The sequence below is a fragment of the Grampus griseus genome (genome assembly GCF_964374135.1).
Source record: "Grampus griseus genome assembly, chromosome: 4".
Taxonomy (NCBI): Eukaryota; Metazoa; Chordata; class Mammalia; order Artiodactyla; family Delphinidae; genus Grampus; species Grampus griseus.
This window is the reverse complement of record NC_138997.1, coordinates 118,684,274-118,700,186: the sequence shown is the minus strand read 5'-3', so window position 1 is coordinate 118,700,186 and position 15,913 is coordinate 118,684,274. Positions and strand designations below refer to the sequence as shown.

Sequence of the window (15,913 nt, the reverse complement as noted above, 5' to 3'; positions counted from 1 at the left end):
CATTGAATATTACTACTTCTTAGATCTGCTAGAACACTACAGGTTAGTAAGAAAAGATCTAGTTTTCTTCTTTGCTGTTTGTATTTACAGACAATAACTTATACTTTTAGATTTTAATATTTGACCTGCCAGTATGGAAATGATAAAGCTTTTAGCTGGTTTTGGTCTTCCCAAGACAAACAAACAAGTTAAAGGAATTGGATGATAATATTTTATATGCTATGAAAATGCTATCTTAGTGTGAAAATGATTGTGATAATTCTTAAAAACCATTCAGTCATAGAAGTCTGAAGTCTTCATTTGTTCTCCTATTGCTTCTGTTGGCAAAACTCCCTGTCAGAGGCTGTAAATTCCCTGGAGAATGGGCACAGATAAATGCTAAGAACCTGGCCTTTAATGTAAAGTTGTCTTTAAATAACTTAAACCTGACCCATGCATCCCTTGCAATAAACATGAGATATAAAAGTGGTCCTCAAACCCCTATTTGCTCAGTTGTTCTGAGGTGAGAATGGAAAGATGAAATATCCCACCTCATTGCTGAATCCTGGAAAAAATTTCTATCAGCTAAAAGTGGGGCAGCGAATGGGGATTGACAGGGAGTGGGGTAGGCCTGGGTTTAAGGCACTCAAAGTTGACACCGTAGTCCTACTAGAATCCTGTGGACACATGGGCATTCTTCATGATTCTAGGTCATGTGATTTTGATATCACTAGGGTAGGAGAGGATTTCCAAAAGGGTTAAGTTTAGCACAATAGTTCTGAAAGCATAATTCATTGGCCTTAAATCTTCTAGAAGATCAGATTTCCCATTGTCAATATTGATTTCTCACAATTTGACTGACTTACCCTGGTACATTTACTCTGGTAAAACTAAAAAGAAGTTGATTATACGCAAAATAGAACAAAGTTTCTCTTAGAGCATTACAACGCGTGAGAAACTTCCTCTACAAAATATTTATATCAAAGACAGTGGATAAAAATGAATGTCAAGGATAGATGAAAGCACAGGCAATAATAAATAAATATACATTTTGAGCCCATGGACCCAGATTTTATGGCTGATCATATGAACATCAAGCCATGTGTCTACTGTCCCTGGCTGAAATTGCTTTCTCCTTCCTTCCTCTCAGAGGCCTCCCGACATCCCTCCTGCTTCTGGCAGCGTGAAGGTGTATGGCTCAGAGCATAAAGGATTTGACTTTCTGTAGCCCAGGGGAGCTCTGGGTGCAATTCTGTGACATCAGGGTGGCTAAACATTTGTACATGCTACCAAATGAGGTTATAGAGTATTCATTTTAAAATATTCAGCAATAATTCAAAAATATCCCTATATCTTTGCCCTGGATCCATCCAATCTCGACATCTCAGGGATGTTAACCTATTAATATTTTCAGCTCTTGTGTGTCTCAAAAATCTCCCTGTCTCTCTCTGTCTCTCTGTCTTTCTCTGTCTCTCTCTCTCACACAAACACAAGCTTCTTTCTCATCATCAATTAAATATTTTTATGTAGGCCCATTCTAAAAAGTATTTAGAAAGAAACCTTCTGGATTCCCTGTTCCCTTCCAGCTGCTCTTCTATACTACTCCACCTCTAATTGGTTTCCTCTCCCTGGAAGATTTTTGTTCCTCCTCTCACATTTTCTCCTTGTTGAACTCCTTTTATTTTCAGGAGAAAATCAGATCAGTTCTTCAGGACTGCTATCGCCCCCCATAACTTTCATGTCTAAATTTTTCAGTGTGTTTGAGATAGTTCTTCTGTAGTTTGGGCCTCTAATTTAGTTCTTAACCAGTTCTGACTCCTTTAATATTTTTTGTTACTTTTATATAATTTGATTCCATATTTGTTCATTTTAAACATGTTTTTCAATTAGTAATTAAATCTCTTTAAGGGCATTTATTAATTTTTGTCCTCACATTTCACTAGGAGCCACCCATTCTGGATTTCTTAGGTCCCCCAAGATCTGTTGTTACTTTCCTTTATATACACAATTCTCTGATGATCTTCTCTGCTTCCAGATCCCCAGCTACTATCATTTTTGTTGTGCCAGCCCTCTTGTGTAGTTCATTCCAAGCTCTCCTAGGGCTGGGAAATCCAACAAAATCTCCTGGGTGCAACACGTTACAAAAGAAAGAACCTTTTCCATGAGGGAAGTTTTGATTTATGAGAGCCTGTCCCTTCATGACCCTTCCTGCTGTGGTCCTCAGTATCTGACCTGACTCAGGTTTAGAGGTGACATTTGTGCCTTCTGTGATATGTACACTCAGTGGGTTCTATTAGCCAGTCTGTTTAGCCTAGTGTCTCAGCTATCAGACTTGATTGTCCCATCTTGTCAGGGTAGAACATTCAACTGGCCGCCTTCCAGAATCCTGCACTCCTCTTTCAGCCTTACTGGAAACATGTTTTTAAGGTACAACCTTAAAAAATGCTTCCTCCTGGAAGTCTTCACTGACTTCCCAAGTATAAATCACCCATTTTCTCAGGTAATAGAAACACACTCTGCTCTTATCATGGAACCTCCCTCACTATGCTGCAATTACCTGTTTACTTGACTCAAGTCCACAGATACACTTTAAGTCTATCGAGGCCAGCAAATGTATTTTTCTTATCAAGATTTATCGTCAATCATTACTACAGCAACTTGTACAGAGTTGCACAGGTCAACATCTTTTGAATAGTTTGATTTAATTTAATTGATCTGAATATAATATTAATTGAGGTTCAGGTATTGTGCTTGATGTCTTTGATACTTTTGCCACTCATCCGACTCCAGGAGGGAAATTGAACCACCTGATTTCTGAAGTTCTCCCCTAGCTGTATTATCTACCAGTCTGCTTGACTTTGACTATGTCCTCATATTAAATGAAGTGTTTAGGTCAATAGAATCATGAAGACTAATATAAGAACACAAATCATTGCCACATGAAATGCACTGAACTGATTTTAAGGAAATCATTTTGATAGTGGAATGATTTGGTCTTTTGCATATTACCTTTTGAGCAAAAATTTTGTTACAATATATGTCTCTTCTTTTATTGCTGTATAACCTGTTGCCTCCTGTTTTGTAATAGGAACAACAGCACTTTATTTATTTCTTCTTATGCACCCTTCCATCATCAGCAATCTCCCCAGCCCCAAAACATTTGAAGAAGTCCAATTCTTTAATGGCAACAACTACCACAAGGGAATTGACTGGTAAGAAAAATAACAAAAAGTAAAGTCCATTATTAACACATGCTCGTTCACAGCTGAGCAATTATAGATGTATGCATGGCATCTACATAATTACAGAATAAATGTATGTTCAATTCTACCATAGTGAATTAGAGATTAATTTATAATGATATATTTAATCAGTGTTGCCTATACTTTGATTTGGACAGTGCAATAATGATAATATTTTTCTGGTAAATTATTATGATTGAATAAAGAGGATTATGGAATATTTTTCATCAGCACTATTCATAAGGATATTTAAAATTCTCCTTAAGCATATTATTATTTTACTGTGCCTAGAATTTTTTTTAACTAAATACATAATTTGTCTTCACAGTGACTCTTGAGAAAACAAATAAATCAGTAGGTTGTTTTATTTTACAGTCCATGACATGTATCTTCATTAATCACATAGACTGTAAATGTTGTATCATAATATAAGCTGATATTTGTCATGCCAATAACAGAGCATTTCCAAAATCATATTACTGCTAGTCACACATGTGTATAAGAGGAAAATTACTTTGTATTTGATAAGTTATGATAATTTCAAAATCACAATATTTTTCCTAAACTGAAATAGAATAAACCTGGTATTGTAACTGATGTTCACTCTGGGGAATATTTCCAGCTCTATCCCAATTTTCTAAGGAAAATATGGCCCTGATTTCCAAATCCCCCCCTGAGGAAAGTTCCCCTCAATGCATACCTCTGTAGCATGTAACCTTATGTCAACATTACACGTGAATATGTCCTCATAAAAGGCTCATTCTTTTAAGATGCAGCTGGGGGGGGGGTGGGCAGGGGCGATGCCAGTGAGCAGATTTGACTTCCCATCTTGAGTAGAGCCGTGTCCACTCTGCACCTAGGAGATCACTATGCTACCTTACTTTAAAAAGACTAAATAAATTTTGAAATTGCATGCAAGTTACTGAAAGCAGAGCAGCAATTTTATCTGTGAGCTCAAATGGAACACAAATTGTTAAGCAGGAATATAGATGACACTTTTCACCACTTCACATTTGGGAAATATAATAACAAATGCCAAAGAGGAAAATAAGTGTCTTCTATGAATTCTTCATTGCTCTTATTATTTATTTCTAGAACATTTGAGGGTTAGAGAAGTGATGAGCTGTAAAGAGGGTTACACACATAATTAACGCCTTGCACTGAATTAACTTCTGAACATATTGATTCCATAATCTACACACAGAGAAATGTTCCCACAGCATATGGTAGAGTGAACCTGCCGAGGCACCACAGAATCAACTGGCAGGAAATATCTCCTTAATTACTCTGGATAGACTATAATGTGTTCACATTGCTACACATACTACAAATCATGCAGAAGTTAAAAAGGAGGAAAGCAACTATGCCCTAATCAGTTTAGTATTTTATAGCTGTTCTGAGATTTTCCTCTTTTGTGCACTTTAATCTCAATTTAAGAATTTTGCATTCAAGTTTGCAAATATAAATTTGCTATTTTTTTTTGAGAGAACACATTTTATTCTCAGGAATTTTAAACATATCATAAAAGTTTAATATATACAAATCAAGATAAGAATAATTCCTTAATTACATCTAGTATGGATGACACAGGGAAGAATATATTTTGAGAGACCAACTGTGAAAGGAAACTGTTATATAAATTTTCCACAAAGGTGTAAATAGTTTAGCAGTCTATCCTGTGAGGTACTTGAAAAATTCTGGGTTTTTTTTCAAGTTAGAAATAATTTATTTTGTATAGTTTCCCTATTAAAAAAATTATACAATTTTTAAAGGTTGCTTTCCTTTTATGCTTATTACGAAATATTGACTATATTCCCTGTGTTGTACAATACATCCTTGAGCCTATCTTACACACAATAGTTTGTACCTCCCACTTTCCCACCCCTATATTGCCTCTCTCCCCCTGCCACTGGTAACCACTAGTTTCTTCTCCATATCTGTAAGTCTGCTTCTTTTTTGTTATATTCATTACTTTGTTTTATTTTTTAGATTCCACATGGAAGTGTATCATACAGTATTTGTCATTTTCTGACTTATTTCACTTAGCATAATGCCCTCCAGGTCCATCTATGTTGCTGCAAATGGCAAACCTTTGTTCTTTTTTACAGCTGAATAGTATTACATTGCATATTCATACCACATCTTCTTTATCCATTCATCTGTTGATGGACATATAGGTTGCTTCCATATCTCGGCAATTGTAAATAACATGCTATGGACATTGGGGTGCATGTAACTTTTTTTTTTTTTTTTTTTTGCGGTACGCGGGCCTCTCACTGTTGTGGCCTCTCCCGTTGCGGGGCACAGGCTCCGGACGTGCAGGCTCAGCGGCCATGGCTCACAGGCCCAGCCACTCCGTGGCATGTGGGATCTTCCTGGAACAGGGCACGAACCCATGTCCCCTGCATCAGCAGGCAGACTTTCAACCACCGTGCCACCAGGGAAGCCCCTCATTGTAATTTTGATTTGCATTTCTCTAATGATTAGTGATGTTGAGCATCCTTTCATGTGTTTGTTGGCAATATGTATATCTTTTTTGGAGAAATGTCTGTTTAGGTCGTCTGCCCATTTATGGACTGGGTTGTTTTTTTTTTTTTTTGATATTGAGCTGCATGACCTGCTTGTATATTTTGGAGATTAATCCTTTGTCAGTTGCTTTGTTTGCAAATGTTTTCTCCCATTCTGAGGGTTGTCTTTTCATCTTGTTTATGATTTCCTTTGCTCTGAAAAAGCTTTTAAGTTTCACTAGGTCCCATTTGTTTATTTTTGTTTTTATTTCCATTTCTCTAGGAGGTGGGTCAAAAAGGATCTTGCTATGATTTATGTCATAGAGTGTTCTGCCTATGTTTTCCTCTAAGAGTTTTATAGTTTCTGGCCTTACATTTAGGTCTTCAATCCATTTTGAGTTTATTTTTGTGTATGGTGTTAGGGAGTGATCTAATTTCATTCTTTTACATGTAGCTGTCCAGTTTTCCCAGCACCACGTATTGAAGAGGCTGTCTTTTCTCCACTGTACATTCCTGCCTCCTTTAACAAAGATAAGGTGACCATATGTGCATGGGTTTATCTCAGGGCTTCCTATCCTGTTCCTTTGATCTATATTTTGGTTTTTGTGCCAGTACCATACTGTCTTGATTACTGTAGCTTTGTGGTATAGTTTGAAGTCGGGGAGCCTGATTACTCCAACTCTGTTTTTCTTTCTCAAGATTGCTTTGGCTTTCGGGATCTTTTGTGTTTCCATACAAATTATGAAATTTTTTGTTCTAATTCTGTGAAGGATGCCATTGGTAGTTTGATAGGGATTGTATTGAATCTGTAGATTGCTTTGGGTAGTAGAGTCATTTTCACAATGTTGATTCTTCCCATCCAAGAACATGGTATATTTCTCCATCTGTTTGTATCATCTTTAATTTCTTTCATCAGTGTCTTACAGTCTGCTGCTTACAGGTGCTTTTCTCCTTAGGTAGGTTTATTCCTAGGTATTTTATTCTATTTGTTGCAATGGTAAATGGGAGTGTTTCCTTAATTTCTCTTTCAGATTTTTCATCATTAGTGTATAGGAATGCAAGAGATTTCTGTGCATTAATTTTGTATCCTGCTACTTTACCAAATTCATTGATTAGCTCTAGCAGTTTTCTGATAGCATCTTTAGGATTCTATATACATAGTATCATGTCATCTTCAAACTGTGACAGTTTTACTTCTTCTTTTCTGATTTGGATTCCTTTTATTTCTTTTTCACCTCTGATTGCTGTGGCTACAATTTCCAAAACTATGTTGCATAATAGTGGTGAGAGTGGGCAACCTTGTCTTATTCCTGATCTTAATGGAAATGGTTTCAGTTTTTCACCATTGAGAATGATGTTGGCAGTGGGTTTGTCATATGTTGCCTTGATTATGTTGAGGTAAGTTCCCTGAATGTCTCCTTTCTGGAGAGTTTTTTATCATAAATAGGTGTTGAATATTTTGAAAGCTTTCTCTGCATCTATTGAGATGATCATATGGTTTTTCTCCTTCAATTTGTTAATATGGTTTATGACATTGATTGCTTTGCGTGTATTGAAGAATCCTTCCATTCCTGGGATAAATCCCACTTGATCATGGTGTATGATCCTTTTAATGTACTGTTGGATTCTGTTTGCTAGTATTTTGTTGAGGATTTTTGCATCTATGTTCATCAGTGATATTGGCCTGTAGTTTTCTTTTTTTCTGACATCTTTGTCTGCTTTTGGTATCAGGGTGATGGTGGCCTTGTAGAATGAGTTTGGGAGTGTTCCTCCCTCTGCTATATTTTGGAAGAGTTTGAGAAAGATAGGTGTTAGCTCTTCTCTAAATGTTTGATAGAATTCACCTGTGAAGCCATCTGGTCCTAGACTTTTGTCTGCTGGAAGATTTTTAATCACAGTTTCAATTTCAGTGCTTATGATTGGTCTGTTTATATTTTCTATTTCTTCCTGGTTCAGTTTCGGAAGGTTGTGTTTTTCTAAGGATTTGTCCATTTCTTCGCGGTTGTCCATTTTATTGGTATATAGTTGCTTGTAGTAATCTCTCATGATCCTTGTATTTCTGGAGTGTAAGTTGTTACTTTTCCTTTTTCATTTCTAATTCTATTGAGTTGAATCTTCTCACTTTTTTCCTTGACGAGTCTGGCTAATGGTTTATCAATTTTGTTTATCTTCTCAAAGAACCAGCTTTTAGTTTTATTGATCTTTGCTATCATTTCCTTCATTTCTTTTTCATTTATTTCTGATCTGATATTTATGCTTTCTTTCCTTCTGCTAACTTTGGGTTTCTTTGTTCTTCTTTCTCTAATTGCTTTAGATGTAAGGTTAGGTTGTTTATTTGAGATGTTTCCTGTTTCCTGAAATGGACTGTACTGCTATAAACTTCCCTCTTAGACCTGCTTTTGCTGCATCCCATATGTTTTGAGTTGTTGTGTTTTCATTGTCATTTGTTTCTAGGTATTTTTTTGATTTCCTCTTTGATTTCTTCAGTGATCTCTTGGTTATTTAGTAGTGTATTGTTTAGCCTCCATGTGTTTGTATTTTTTGCAGATTTCTTCCTGTAATTGATATCTATTCTCATAACGTTGTGGTGGGAAAAGATACTTGATACGATTTCAATTTTCTTGTGACCCAAGATATTATCTATCCTGGAGAATGTTCTATGTGCACTAGAGAAGAAAGTGTTTGGGGATGGAATGTCCTATAAATATCAATTAAGTCCATCTTGTTTAATGTATCATTTAAAAGCTTGTGTTTCCTCATTTATTTTCATTTGGGATGATCTGTCCATTGGTGAAAGTGAGGTGTTAAAAGTCCCCTACATTTATTGTGTTACTGTCGATTTCACCTTTTATGGCTGTTGGCATTTGCCTTATGTATTGAGGTGCTCCTATGTTGGGTGCATAAATATTTACAATTATTATATATTCTTCTTGGATTGATCTCTTGATCATTATGTAGTGTCCTTCTTTGTCTCTTGTAATAGTTTTTATTTTAAAGTCTATTTTGTCTGATATGAGAATTGCTACTCCAGCTTTCTTTTGATTTCTGTTGGCATGTAATATCTTTTTCCATCCCCTCACTTTCTGTCTGTATTTGTCCCTAGATCTGAAGTGGGTCTACTGTAGACAGCATATATACCGGTCTTGTTTTTGTATCCATTTAGCCAGTCTGTGTCTTTTGGTTGGAGCACTTAATCCATTCACTTTTAAGGTAGTTATCGGTATGTATGTACCTATTACCATTTTCTTAATTGTTTTGGGTCTGTTATTGTAGGTCTTTTCCTTCTCTTGTGTTTCCTGCCTAGAGAAGTTCCTTCAGCATTTGTTGTAAAGTTGGTTTGGTGGTGCTGAATTCTCTTAACTTTTGCTTGTCTGTAAAGGTTTTAATTTCTCCATCAAGTCTGATTGAGATCCTTGCTGGGTAGAGTAATCTTGATTGTAGGTTTTCCCTTTCATCACTTTAAATATGTCCTGCCACTCCCTTCTGGCTTGCAGAGTTTCTGCTGAAAGATCAGCTGTTAACCTTATGGGGATTCCTTTTTTTGTTATTTGTTGCTTTTCACTGTGGCTTTTAATACTTTTTCTTTGCATTTAATTTTTGATAGTTTGATTAATATGTGTCTTGGTGTGTTTCTCCTTGGATTTATCCTGTATGGGACTCTCTGCTTCCTGGACTTGACTATTTCCTTTCCCATATTTGGGAAGTTTTCAAACATTTTCTCAGTCCCTTTTTTTACCTCTTCTTGTTCTGAGACCCCTATAATTCGAATGTTGGTGTGTTTAATGTTGTTCCAGAAGTCTCTGAGACTGTCCTCAATTCTTTTCATTCTTTTTTCTTTATTCTTCTCTGCGGTAGTTATTTCAACTATTTTATCTTCCAGGTCACTTATACTTTCTTCTGCCTCAGTTATTCTGCTATTGATTCCTTATAGAGAATTTTTAATTTCATTTATTGTGTTGTTCATCATTGTTTTTTTGCTCTTTATTTCTTCTAGTTCCTTCTAAACGTTTCTTGTATTTTCTCCATTCTATTTCCAAGATTTTGGATATCTTTACTATCATTACTCTGAATTCTTTTTCAGATATACTATTTCCTCTTCATTTGTTTGGTCTGGTGGGTTTTTACCTTGCTCCTTCATCTACTGTGTGTTTTTCTGTCTCCTCATTTTGCTTAACTTTCTGTGTTTGGGGTCTCCTTTTTGCAGGCTGCATGTTCATAGTTCCTGTTGTTTTTGGTGTCTTCCCCCAGTTGGTAAGGTTGGTTCAGTGGTTTGTGTAGGCTTCCTGGTGGAGGGGACTAGTGCCTGTGTTCTGGTGGATGAGGCTGGATCTTGTCTTTCTAGTGGGGAGGACCACGTCCGGTGATGTGTTTTCAGATGCACCTGGTGTGTCTGTGAACTTATTATGATTTTAGGCAGCTTCTCTGCTAATGGGTGGGGTTGTGTTCCTGTCTTGCTAGTTGTTTGGCATAGAGTGTCCAGCTCTGGAGCTTGCTGGTCATTGAGTGGAGGTGGGTCTTAGGGTTGAGATGGAGATCTCTGGGAAAGTTTTCACTGTTTGATATTACGTGGGGCCGGGAGGTCTCTGGTGGACCAATGTCCTGAACTCGGCTCTCCCACCTCAGTGGCTCAGTCCTGACACTCGGTCGGAGCACTAGGACCCTGTCAGCCACATGGCTGCTAGTGTTGGAGGGTCTCCTGCAGAGGCAGGGGTGGCTGTGGCTCACTGCGGGGACAAGGACACTGGCGGCAAAAGTTCTGGGACGTACTCCTTGGCCTGAGCCCTCCCAGAGTCTGAAAAATTCTTAACTAAGATATGAAGTAATTTAAAATATTTACTAGGCAATATGGTGTAATTTGCTGTTTGCCAAGGGTAAACCTAATTTTTCTGGTTTTGGTTTTCGATAGCACAGAACATCAACCCAAATGTAAAGGATTTTCCCTCTGTTCTTTAACAACCTACCTATTTCATCTCACTCTTTCCCCTGCCCTAACTAGTCCATTAGAACAATACTACCTGGGATTGTTTTTACATTCAAAGTGTACACAATAGTCTCTATTTTGACTATCATAACACCAATAATTAGAAATTGATATAAATGGATGTCAAATATTTAAATTATTTCTTATCCATAGTATGGCAGGAAATCAATTAGACCTCAAATTAATTAATTGTCTTTCTCTGCCTTCAGGTATATGGAATTTTTCCCTACTCCATCCAACATTACAAGTGACTTTCTATTTGAAAAGAGTGCTAATTACTTCCATTCAGAAGAAGCTCCCAAACGAGCTGCATCTCTGGTCCCCAAAGCCAAGATCATCACCATCCTCATTGACCCCTCAGACAGGGCATACTCTTGGTACCAGGTATGAAGCAGTGAAAAATACCATTAAAAGCATTTGGTCATAGCTTGAATGTAAGCAATGGTGAATTAACAAAGTAAAGTCCAGATGTATTGAACAGTCAAATGTTAAAAGAGCTAAACAAACAAAAAAAATTATGAGAAATAAGAACTATTGATAAGATCTAATTGATATCAATTTGGGCAAGGAGTTTCAAGCATAAACATAACAGAAGAAAATCACACATCAAGGAATTAATAGATTGAACCATATAAACATGTAAAATGTTGGTCAGTCACAATTAACAAAATTAAAATTACTATCTAAGTAGAGAATCTTTAGCAATACATGTTAAATGGCTTAGTTTCTTTAATTTGTAAAAACAAAACAAAAAGTTCCTGCAAACTGGTAAAAATAACTAACTAAATAAATATTTGAGTAAAAAAATGAGCAGACAAGCAAAAGGCATAGATAAACAATTTACATACACACACACAAATCCAACCGCACAATAATTTACATGAAAAATTAGGGATCAACAAAATATAAATCAAAATGGTACTTTTTAAAATATCATCTTGGCAAAAATTGTCATGCTTGTTCTCTCTGTTGACAAGGATGTGTTGATAAAAGTACTAGAACTTTCCAATAGAAGGATATATATGGAGATATTTTCTGAAAACTAATTTGATGACAGTTATCAAAAGGTTTGTAAAGGTACTTTTGTGCTGTGATTCCTCTTCTGGAATCAATCATAAGAAAACCTCAAAAGGATTAAAAATATGTATCCCTTTTTTGTTCATCGAGGTACTAATCATAATAACAAAAGGAAAAGTAAATATCCAACAATATAGAATTGTGTCACACCGAAATGGAGTATTCTTCAGCATTTCATGATGGTTTTAATCCATAGAATGATAATTAAAACATAGTGTTCATTCTAATGTGTGGATAGATATTAATCAAATAAGCAAAAAGGTATATAATTAGAAATTTTGAATGCTCTGTGAGGAAGTATGGGAGGTGCTATGAGAGCACTCTCTAGAGAAGTCAACTTTAGACTTAAAACTGATGGACGAGTAGGTTTAACTGAGTGAGAGTAGAGGGAGAGTGGGGCAGAGGGAAAGTATATGTAGTTCCCTGGGTGCAAAGAACCACAGCACAGCTAAAGAACTAAAAGAAAGGGTTCATGTGGTTAGAGAGCAAAACCTGAGGTGGAGACCTGTGGGAGATGAGTCTGAGAGGCAGATGGGGGCTAGAAGCCAAGTGGGAGAACCAAGTGGCCACCATTCCTTGAGCCATCGAAAGCCTTTTTAAAATGTTAAACCAGTGTGTAACTACCAGAATTCCTTTTAGAAAACATGATACTATCTGCTATTTGAAGAATGGATTGGAGTGGAAGAAGTAACCACTCAGAGAAGTCAAGTAGAGGCTATTGCAATAGTCCTGCTGTGAAATGGCAGTAGCAAGGACAAAGATAGTAAGTAGAAATGAAATGAAGGATAAAGTGTCAAGAGATAGGGATTAAAATCAACAGAGCCTGGAGAGAAAACAGTGTCAAAGATAAATCAAATTTCCAGTCTGGGCAACTGGATGATAACCATATATTCCCGTGAAAAAGAAGCACTGAAGAAGGATACAGGTGTTGTGCAGGGGTGGGGGAAGGCTAAAGATGTGACACAGATGGAAATCATGAGGTTATGGCATCACTGTCACACCAAAAGCAGCAATAAAAGTGGCTGGCACTGTGGGGAAGAGTCTGAGCAGGAGACAGAAATTTGTGAATCAGAGGCAAAAAGCCACAGAAATGGTGAAATCGCCTAAGGAGAAGGTTCAGAGAAGAAAAGTAGAGAACAGAATGAAGCAGCCAGAGAGAAAACAGCCAGAGGAGTAATAAAAAGTTCCAGCAGATACCAAGAAAGGAGTACTACCAAATGAAGGAGGTTACAGCAATGTCAAACAGCTGCTAAGAAATTAGACAATTAGGCAAAATAAGGGCTAAACCGTTTTCATTCAGTTGAAAGACATGGAGGGAAGTGAAACTTTTAGCAAACAAGACACAGCGGATCAAGGAAGATGTGTTTATAGTGGTGGTGATTTGAATAATAATGAAAAGTTTTCAAAGGAAGAAGGATGTTAAAGGTCCCCCAAGAGAAAATGGGGAATCAGCCCTGGGAGGATCCTGAGAGATCTGAAGGGTGGCTACAGGAAATAGCTTAGATGGGAGGGAAGCACTCCATTTCCAGAGTTCTTCACTTTTCTTGTGCTGGGACCCTTCCGGCAGTAGGGTGGAGTCCATGTTCCCCATTTCAGAAATATATTTTTAAAGCATTAAAATACATAGTATTACAAAGGAAACAACTATATAGAAAAGTAATTAAAATCAGTAACAAATTTAAAATCAAATTTGTTTAAAAACAAATTTAAATTTACTGATTTTAAATTAAAAGTAATTTAAAATCAGTAACAAATATTTACTAAATCATTAAATGGAAATATCTAATGATGGGGCTAATACTACTGTAATTTTGAAATAGCGGTGAGTATAAACATTTGATATATCTAAAAGACCTGTAATGTGATTAAAAAGAACTGATTTTTATTGGTGGTAAGATCACAAGTACAGTACATACCAAATTTTATTTAGAAGTTACTAAAAATAAAGAGACACTTTTTTGAAGATTCAAGTTCATAGATCCTCTGAATTCTATCAGCGGGAGTTATTAAGAACCCCTGCATTGAAACTTAAGGGATAGAAAAGGGTATAAATGTACTTGCTGGTAAATTTGAAGGTCTGGGATAGAGAAATTAAAGTGACTATGATGGTCTCTTTTTCCTTTAAAAAGTTGAGAACAAGTTAATCTAATGAAAAGAGGGGGGAAATTTGGGAGGCAGTGGTTTGAGGAGAGAAAAAAAGGGGGTATGAAATCTTGCTACAGGGGTGAGGTAAAGTTGACCAGAGAAATGTAAAATTGCCCATTGCAATGAAAGCCTAATTAAAGCTGATGACCTTGAATTTAAGGTGGTAATAATCTATATGTACTAAAATCCCAATGATATGAGTGCATACATAAATTAATGTCAAAATAAAGTAGATTAAAAGAAAAAATTTAATAGCATTGTAAAATAACAAGTAATTTTTCTTTTTCCTTTATTCTTTTTCTTGACTTTTCAAAATTTCTTCAATAAACATATCGCTAAGAACAAATAATGATGGACAGGAAAACGTGACACTGCAAACTGAGATTGCCAGTGGTTAGGAATTCAAGTGGAACACTTGTTTTGGGAGCAAAATGCAGAAATTATTGTTAGAATCCATGAGTCAATGACTCCCTAATATACAAAAATGTGTCTTTCTCACTATAACAAAATTCATATTGCAAAGCAAGATAAACTTATTTTTTTCAATCGTGCCAAAAATATTGAGTTATTAAGCCTTAATGAAACATTTTGAATGTGAACACTTGGGGAAAAATGTTGCACATTTTCCTGGCAGAAAAAATGGTCACTACTTAGAGCAGCTTATATGAATCTCTTTTTTTTTTCCACATGGATTCAACTATTTTTTTTTTAAAAAGAGAGAATCTATGCCTGCTTCTTCAAGTAAATTCTTTGAACATACACATTTGAAATGAATAATTTTTTCTGATAATACTTTTTATTGCTATATTGCTAAGAGTAGGGTCCCCATCCTGCTGTACATTTCAAAATAATGCAACCTATTACTTACGTTGCATTATTACCCAGTCCTGTCTATTCAGTAAGTACCATAAATTTGAAGCTCAGCAGGTATAATTCAGAAAGTCCTACAAATGTCACCTGCCACTGTAATTTCTACCCCACATTTTTATAATGGGCCTCACAGAGAACCTATAGTGCTATTTTTTCCAATTCTGTGTGACTTCTGGTCATATTTTTACACTAATCTTTTTAGTTGCATAAATATAAAAAAAAAGTTGGTGCTAAACTGGTATAAGTCAATATAGAGCAGATTAAGTACAATTCCATATTATCACTGTGCAAAGTAGAAATGTTCGCATTACTGTATTAACGTGCACATAGTATGTTTATATTTCTTCACTCAAGTTACCCTGTTTCTACACCTTGTATTAATTAAATGTACTATGTAGTCTCTATGTATGTAGCATAATGCATTTACAAATAAGGTCAATAAGTATGCAATTACGAGAAGGCTTCAAAAGTATTATTATTTCTACCAACCTACCACTCACTAGTTACACTTTAACCATTTACCACTTAATCATCTTTACTTTCTTAGCAATTTTTATTTCTAACATATATAAGGGCTGCTATTACATAATTCTATCAGGCTCTAATATACTTCCATCCTTATCCTGTAGTAAATTTTCTTTAAGTTCACTTTTAGATATCTTGCAAAATCAATTCATCCATTCCCACATACCTCATACATCCTCACTCAAATTTACTTTAAAGTTCTCTTAGTTTCCACATTTATTTTTTTCTGCTTATTAAAATCTTTCTCACCACACTTTAGCTCAAAAGCATCAACCATTAAAAAAGATCCCTTCATCTTTCATTCAGAACTAATCACTTATTGGTCTGGCTATCACAGCAAATAACTTATAACTCTAGTCAAATATATGACTTTATCACAATCTGTTAATCTGTTGTTTTCCATACCAGATTTTGATTTCTTTGAAGACAGCAATTTTGTCTTACCTATAGCTTTTTATCTCTAGAATCTATTGCAGGTTATTGTTCTGGGAAGGATCTTAATAAATGCTTATAAAATTGTATTGATTTGTGTGGGGCTCTTGAGCTTGACCAATGATGGTAGGATGTGAAAGATTCAGAGAATTTGG

General features: G+C 35.9%; 1 protein-coding gene across 1 annotated transcript in view; it reads left to right on the top strand.

Moving 5' to 3' along the window:
- Window positions 1–15,913, top strand: part of LOC309821971 (bifunctional heparan sulfate N-deacetylase/N-sulfotransferase 4) — a gene marked incomplete at both ends in the record, with an annotated part of 247,062 nt that overhangs the window by 210,139 nt on the left and 21,010 nt on the right. Inside the window, 2 exons of the mRNA XM_082653541.1 lie at window positions 3,068–3,191; window positions 10,919–11,093. Coding sequence (XP_082509667.1) covers window positions 3,068–3,191; window positions 10,919–11,093 — 299 coding nt within the window. The remainder of the gene's footprint in view (window positions 1–3,067; window positions 3,192–10,918; window positions 11,094–15,913) is intronic.